At 49.4% G+C, this 7,860-nt stretch overlaps 1 protein-coding gene across 1 annotated transcript in view; it reads left to right on the forward strand.

The window, feature by feature from the left end:
• The window catches only part of POLR2A (RNA polymerase II subunit A), a 31,540-nt gene that overhangs the window by 20,436 nt on the left and 3,244 nt on the right, over positions 1 to 7,860 (forward strand). The window contains exons 13-24 of the mRNA XM_008062324.2: positions 689 to 783; positions 927 to 1,130; positions 1,288 to 1,510; positions 1,958 to 2,141; positions 2,540 to 2,711; positions 2,807 to 2,912; positions 3,008 to 3,213; positions 5,093 to 5,317; positions 5,463 to 5,709; positions 6,077 to 6,177; positions 7,395 to 7,499; positions 7,589 to 7,771. Coding sequence (XP_008060515.1) covers positions 689 to 783; positions 927 to 1,130; positions 1,288 to 1,510; positions 1,958 to 2,141; positions 2,540 to 2,711; positions 2,807 to 2,912; positions 3,008 to 3,213; positions 5,093 to 5,317; positions 5,463 to 5,709; positions 6,077 to 6,177; positions 7,395 to 7,499; positions 7,589 to 7,771 — 2,051 coding nt within the window. The remainder of the gene's footprint in view (positions 1 to 688; positions 784 to 926; positions 1,131 to 1,287; positions 1,511 to 1,957; positions 2,142 to 2,539; positions 2,712 to 2,806; positions 2,913 to 3,007; positions 3,214 to 5,092; positions 5,318 to 5,462; positions 5,710 to 6,076; positions 6,178 to 7,394; positions 7,500 to 7,588; positions 7,772 to 7,860) is intronic.

Genomic DNA, 7,860 nt, shown 5'->3' on the forward strand with positions numbered 1-7,860 from the left:
GCCCATGCAGGTCTCGAACCCGCAGGCTCTGGCAATCCGCTCATCTCAGCCTCCCAAAGTGCGGGATTACAGGCTGAGCCACCGAGCCTGGCTCTTTTTTAATTTTTATTCTTTATTTTAAAAGTTTTTTTTGGCCGGGCTTGGTGGCTCAGCCTGCAATCTCAGCACTTTGAGAGGCCGAGGTGAGTGGATTGCCTGAGCTTGTGGGTTCGAGACTCATCTGGGCAACTTGGCAAGACCTCATCTCTACAATAAATCAAAAATGAGCCGGGCGTGGTAGTGCACACCTGTAGTTCCATCTACTCGGAAGGCTGGGCAGAAGGATCGCCGGAGCCCAGTGGGTAGAGGCTGCGGTGGCCGAGAGCGGCCACTGCACTCCAGTCTGGGCGACGGAGTAAAACTCCAACTCAAAAAAAAAAAAAAATAAAGTCAAAAAATTAGCCGGGCGAGGTAGCGCACGCCTGTAGTTGCAGCTACTTGGAAGGCTGAAGCGGAAGGATCACTGCAGCCCAGCAAGTCGAGGCTGCGGTGGCCAGGAGTGTGCCACTGCATTCCAGTCTGGGTGACAGAGTGAGACTCCAACTCAAAAAAAAAAAGTTTTTTTTAACCCACATTCTCATGTGCTTTGCCGTCCCATGTTTCTTAGGAGTCCAAAGAGGGTGTTGCTGATGCTTTTCCTTAACTCTAGGTCATACCATTGGCATTGGGGACTCCATCGCTGATTCTAAGACTTACCAGGACATTCAGAACACTATTAAGAAGGCCAAACAGGATGTAATAGAGGTGAGAGGGAAGGCTGGCAGAGACTGAATATGGGGCTCTCAGGGATTTTGAACTTAACATCACCAAGAGTAAAGTGGGTGTGAGGTTTGAGGGAAAGGGAGTAGAGTAGGGATTGATATCTCACTGAGAACTCTTGCCTGTAGGTCATTGAGAAGGCTCATAACAACGAACTGGAGCCCACCCCAGGGAACACTCTGCGGCAGACATTTGAGAATCAGGTGAACCGCATTCTCAATGATGCTCGAGACAAGACTGGTTCCTCTGCTCAGAAATCCCTGTCTGAATACAACAACTTCAAGTCTATGGTTGTGTCTGGAGCTAAAGGTTCCAAGATCAACATTTCCCAGGTGAGGAGCCTTGTCTTTCTAGATATGGGGCCATATTGAAGTTTGGGAGGTGGAAGGAAGGTGTATGTATGTGTTGGGGTGGGAAATTAGGGGAAGTCTTGGGAATTCTTATACTTAAGGCAAAGGAATTATACACCCCACCTTTTCTGTTTCCCAGGTCATTGCTGTTGTCGGGCAGCAGAATGTGGAGGGCAAGCGAATTCCATTTGGATTCAAGCACCGGACTCTGCCTCACTTCATCAAAGATGACTATGGGCCTGAGAGCCGTGGCTTTGTGGAAAACTCCTACCTGGCTGGCCTCACACCCACCGAGTTCTTCTTCCATGCCATGGGGGGTCGTGAGGGGCTTATCGACACAGCTGTCAAGACTGCTGAAACTGGTAGGACTTCTTTAGGGGCTCTCTCTCTCATGGACTGAAACCAAGGAATGCTGCAGGCTGTGAAACCTGTGAGAGGTGGGGAATGGAGATTCTCAGACTAAAGGCTTCTGTTCCCAGAGATGTAATTTTGTCCTCTGTGGGAAGAATAGGGAATAGAGAATTAAGCAGATGCCCTTGCTCTGATTGCTATACAGCATTCCAGGATGCAGGGATAGAGCCTCAGGAACTCTGCCTCTGACCTATCGCATGGGGAGTGGTTCCTAGAGGACTCTGTTGGGCTCTTCCTCCATCTAGTGCTGGACATGGTTTTCTTTAAAAGGCCTCAGGGACGAGGAGGCTACTAGCTGGCTTTTCTGGAAATCAGTCGGGTTAAGACCTCAGACTGGGCCTTTGGGCTTTATCATCTTCTTCTTGACTTGGGTGCTACAATTACTTACCTCCCCCCAGGATACATTCAGCGGCGGCTGATCAAGTCCATGGAATCAGTGATGGTGAAGTACGATGCGACTGTGCGGAACTCTATCAACCAGGTGGTGCAGCTGCGCTACGGCGAGGATGGCCTGGCAGGCGAGAGCGTTGAGTTCCAGAACCTGGCTACGCTTAAGCCTTCCAACAAGGCTTTTGAGAAGAAGTGAGGAGGCGGGCAGGCAGGGGGAGGCTCAGGGCTTGAGTTGTAGGATTCCCATCCCCACCCCAGAGAGATGGTCTGGAATGTGTCTTGCAGTGGACCTTACCTTTAAGTGCCCTTTCCCCACCCACCTGAAATAGCCATGAGATATGGGAAAGTGAGTGAATGGAGGCAGATTTGAGATTGGTCCCTGGGCATGGTTCAAAGAAAATGTAGAGGGCGGGCACATACTCAGGTCCCAATGGCAGTCGTTAGGCCTAGATCTTGTATTTCCCTGCTCAGGATCTTTGTCTCCAAAGTGTACCTGATGGGCTATGTACCTTGGGAGCTTCACAGTTCTCCTTGTGGGGATCAGACCCCAGAGCCCACCTTCCACTGACCCTACCCTTTGCCACCTATAGGTTCCGCTTTGATTATACCAATGAGAGGGCCCTGCGGCGCACTCTGCAGGAGGATCTGGTGAAGGATGTGCTAAGCAATGCACACATACAGAACGAGTTGGAGCGGGAGTTTGAGCGCATGCGTGAGGATCGCGAAGTGCTCAGGGTCATCTTCCCCACTGGCGACAGCAAGGTGCGTGTGGTTAGGGGAGTGCTATGCTGAAGAAGTGCTCCCCTGCGTGGCTTTCCCCAGATTCACAGGCCTCCTTCCATTCTCTTGTCCCTCAGGTTGTCCTTCCCTGTAACCTGCTGCGCATGATCTGGAATGCTCAGAAAATTTTCCACATCAACCCTCGCCTTCCCTCTGATCTGCACCCCATCAAAGTAGTAGAGGGTGAGTACCTGCTTTGGGGTCTCCAGGCCAGGTTGGAGGATAGGAGTCTGCTGGCCCCTGGTCTGACCATCTCTGGAACTTCATTTGGCCACCAGGAGTGAAGGAATTGAGCAAGAAGCTGGTGATTGTGAATGGGGATGACCCACTAAGCCGGCAGGCCCAGGAAAATGCCACATTGCTCTTCAACATCCACTTGCGATCCACACTGTGTTCACGCCGCATGGCAGAAGAGTTTCGGCTCAGTGGAGAGGCCTTTGACTGGCTGCTTGGGGAGATAGAGTCCAAGTTTAACCAAGCCATTGTGAGTGTTGTGTTCCCAACCAGCCTCGTTTTTTTCCTTTTACCTACTGACATTTCTGGATTCTAAGAACAGCTTACGTCTTGCCACAATTACCTAATGATAACTCTCATTCACTGAGAAACTGCTGTGTACCAAGTCTTGTGTTTGGCATGTTTATGCCTTCACACTAGCAGTCTTAAAACAGTCCTAGTTGGCCGGGAGTGGTCATTCAGGAAACAAGTGACATGACAGATATGACATAGGATAATTGTTCTTTATTTTCCTAAAATCTCTACTGTGTGCAGAACCTAATTTAGATAGAGGTGGGAAATTGGAGAGAGTAAGTAGAAAAGAAACTTACAGATACTGGAATACTTAATGTCTTCAAGGATTTTACAGAATAATGGAAGGAAAAAAAGCATTATAATTATAGGTGTGCCTTTGAATCTGTTTACTGTAAGTCAGGTTTTATAAATTAAGAAGTTTAAAATGTATTAGGGAGCACTACAGAGCAGCATTGAAAGAAGTTAAAGAAGACTTGAATAAATGGAAAGACATCCTGTGTTTTTTGTTTGTTTTTATTTTTTTGAGTTGGAGTCTCATTCTGTTGCCCAGACTGGAGTGCAGTGGCCGTTCCCGGCCACCGCAGCCTCGACCTGCTGGGCTCTGGTGATCCTTCCGCCTCAGCCTTCCAAGTAGCTGGAATTACAGGTGTGTGCTACCACGCCCGGCTAATTTTTTGATGTATTGTAGAGATGAGGTCTCACCAAGTTGCCCAGGCAGGTCTCGAACCCGCGGGCTCAGGCAATCCACTCACCTCTGCCTCCCAAGGCGCGGGATTACAGACTGAGCCACCGAGCCAGCTTACATCCTGTGTTTTAAGAATTGAAAAATTTAAGTGCTGGCTGGGTGTGGTATCTCAAGTCTGTAATCCCAGCGCTTTGGGAAACCGAGGTGAGAGGGTTGACTGAGCTCTGGGGTTCGAGACCAGCTTGAGCAACTTGGTAAGACCTTGTCTCTACAATAAATCAAAAAAGTAGCCAGCCATGGTAGCAGGTACCTGTTGTTCCAGCTACTTGGAGGGCTGAGGCAGAAGGATCACCTGAGCCCAGGAAGTCAAGGGTGCAGTGGCTGTGAGTGTACCACTGTACTTCATCCTGGGCAACACATCCTGGCTATATATTACTCTATGTATTTAACAGGCTATATTGTGTTAGTTGAGTACCTATGTTAACATTGTTGGACTTAAAACAAAATGGGGCTGGGCACAGTGGCTCACATCTATAATCTCAGCACTTTGGGAGAGGATTGCCTGAGCCCATGGGTTTGAGACTAACCTGGGCAATTTGGCGACCTCATCTCTACAATAAATAAAAAAATTAGCCAGGAGTGGTGGCCCGTGCCTATAGCTCCAGCAGGTCAAGGCTGCAGTGGTTGTGAGCATGCCACTGCACTCCAGCCTGGGTGACAGAGTGAGACTCTGACTCAAAAAAAAAACCAAAAACTAAAACTAGGGCTGGACATGCTGACTCATGCCTATAATCCCAGCACTTTGGGAGACCAGGGTGAGGATTGCCTGCTCACTGGTTCAAGACCAATCTGGGCAACTTGGCTAGACCTCGTCTCTACAATAAATCAAAAAAATTAGCCAGGCGTGGTAGCACGCACCTGTAGTTCCGGCTACTTGGAAGGCTGAGGCGGAAAGATCATCTGAGCCCAGCAGGTCGAGGCTGCAGTGGCTGTGAGCATGCCACTGCACTCCAGCCTGGGGTACAGAGTGAGACTTCACCTAAAAAAAAAAAAAAAAAAAAAAAAAAGATTATAGTCCCAGCCCTGACTACATCCCACTCATTCACCAGAGGAGAGGAACTGGCTTTGTCTGATACTAACTTTTCCTTAGGCCCATCCTGGGGAAATGGTGGGAGCTCTGGCTGCACAGTCCCTTGGAGAACCTGCCACCCAGATGACCTTGAACACCTTCCACTATGCTGGTGTGTCTGCCAAGAACGTGACACTGGGTGTGCCCCGTCTTAAGGAGCTCATCAACATTTCCAAGAAGCCTAAGACACCCTCCCTCACTGTGTTCCTGTTGGGCCAGTCTGCTCGAGATGCTGAGAGAGCCAAGGTAGGGGTTGGGGGTGATGGGCTTCCTATTGGGAAGAAAAGATCAACTTTTAAGTAAAGGGTTTTGAAGTCTCTTGATAGGAGAATTTGAAGAGGCCTTTGGATCTACCCAGTTGCCTGTGTCATGAATTCCTGTCTATTCCCAGGACATTCTGTGCCGTCTGGAGCATACAACATTGAGAAAGGTGACTGCCAACACAGCCATCTACTATGACCCCAACCCCCAGAGCACGGTGGTGGCAGAGGATCAGGAGTGGGTGAACGTTTACTATGAGATGCCTGACTTTGATGTGGCTCGAATCTCCCCCTGGCTGTTGCGGGTGGAGCTAGATCGGAAGCACATGACTGACCGGAAGCTGACTATGGAGCAGATTGCTGAAAAGATCAATGCTGGTAAGGCTAGGAGGGCAGGCCGGGCTCAGGAGCCCCACCTGGGCTCCTACCTCTGTCTTGTTCACTGCACTTGAGCCCCAAATGAGCCACCTACCTTCACTATCCGTGTACCAGTTCTGCTCCTCCAAGGCATCTCTTCTCCAGGGTCACTGTTCCCTGGTCTTCAGATTCTCCCTGTCACCTCTGCGTTCCCTTTCCATTGTTAGTGTTCTCCCCTCTTTCTAGAGGGATTCTATGAAAAGGAAGGTTCTGTGGGAAGGAAGGGGCCAAAAGAGCCCCACTAGAGGAGGGCTGCAAATGGACAGTGACCAAGAAGTAAGTCCTGTGAGACACGGACCTTCTCATGGCTCATTCTTGTGCCCACTAGGTTTTGGTGATGACCTGAACTGCATCTTTAATGATGATAATGCAGAGAAGCTGGTGCTCCGTATTCGCATCATGAACAGTGATGAAAACAAGATGCAAGAGGTAAATGGGGCTCAGGAAGAAATAGATGAATCAGATATAGAAAACCATTCAGTCTTGTTAGTGACCAAAGAAATTGAGATACAAGCAGCATTAGGTGACTAGTTGTACCCACCTAATTTATGAACAGGGGCTGGTGGTTAGCAGTGATTTTCAAAATTTTCAGCAGCGGAAGGTTTTGAAATCTGAAGCAATAGCCAAGTAGGTAATACAGGTGGTGTTGGATTGGGAGTGAGTCCCCATAGCCCTGTCACTTGGCTTTCTCTGCCACTGAGACTCCTGCAGCTTGTTTTTTCTTAGGCAATACACTTCAGCTATGAAGGCAGGCGCCAGTGTTGGGGGCAGGTTGGACAGTAGGAATTGCTGTGTCCTAGGGAAAGTTATGTGACAGCAGGTGTAACAAGACCCATGAAAATGAATAACCAACGATTTCACTCCTGGGCATGGCTCCTAAGAAATTGTTTGGCACATGTGGGTGCCTGGTGCTTTAGGAAGAACTCACTAACTACTGAGCTGTCAGAGGACAGTTAAGAAAAGTTTGAGCTGAGCTCAGTGGCTCAGCCTGTAATCCCATGCCTTTGGGAGGCTGAGATGAGTGGATTGCCTGAGCCCACGGGTTCGAGACCCACCTGGGCAGGCGAGACCTCATCTCTACAATAAAATCAAAAAATTAGCCAGGCGTGGTAGTGCACGCCTGTAATTCCAGCTACTCGAAAGGCTGAGGCAGAAGGATCGCCGGAGCCCAGCAGGTCGAGGCTGCGGTGGCCGGGAGCGGCCACTGCACTCCAGTCTGGGCAACAGTGAGACTCCAACTCAAAAAAAAAAAAAGTTTGATATATCTTGATGGAATACAGTATGCATCCATTAAGAGAAATTACTGTCATGACAGTAGCAGTCTGGGCAATCACTCCATTAAGCATTAAGTGCCAGAGCAGGGAGTGCTGTGTGCCTGGGAGCAGCCACTGGAGGACATGACGTGTGGGGCTTGGCTGCTAGATAGGACTGCAAGAAAGGAAATTATGGTAGGGTGGCAGGATTGGGTGCTTGTTTTTAGGCTTCTTTTAATATTGTAAAATCATGGTAAAAAGTAGTCTCATTGGTACTGAATGGGGCAGATTCTGGTGACTGATTCTTTCGGTCCTTGAGGAGGCTATAGTTTGGGATCAGAGCCAGGAAACAGCCCAGAGGATTCTCAGAGTGCCAACTTGTTCTCCTTGCAGGAGGAAGAGGTGGTGGACAAGATGGATGATGATGTTTTTCTGCGCTGCATCGAGTCCAACATGCTGACAGATATGACCCTACAGGGCATTGAGCAGATCAGCAAGGTCAGCTATTCCCTCCCCCATAGCCCTCCCTCCCTACTTTTCTCCCCAGCCTCCCAACCCCAACCAGTGCCTTCTCTGTTCCCCTCCAGGTGTACATGCACTTGCCACAGACAGACAACAAGAAGAAGATCATCATCACAGAGGATGGGGAGTTCAAGGCCCTGCAGGAGTGGATCCTGGAGACGGATGGTGTGAGCTTGATGCGAGTCCTGAGTGAGAAGGACGTGGATCCTGTGCGTACCACATCCAATGACATCGTGGAGATTTTCACGGTGAGCCCTCTGAGCATGCTGCCCAGCAGCCTTTCTTGGGTTTCTGGCTCTCGGGCCCTTTGTTCTTTTTTTTTTTTTTTTGGAGTTGG

The sequence above is a fragment of the Carlito syrichta genome, unplaced genomic scaffold, assembly GCF_000164805.1.
Source record: "Carlito syrichta isolate Samal-C Ts95f unplaced genomic scaffold, Tarsius_syrichta-2.0.1 Scaffold305688, whole genome shotgun sequence".
NCBI classification, from domain to species: Eukaryota; Metazoa; Chordata; class Mammalia; order Primates; family Tarsiidae; genus Carlito; species Carlito syrichta.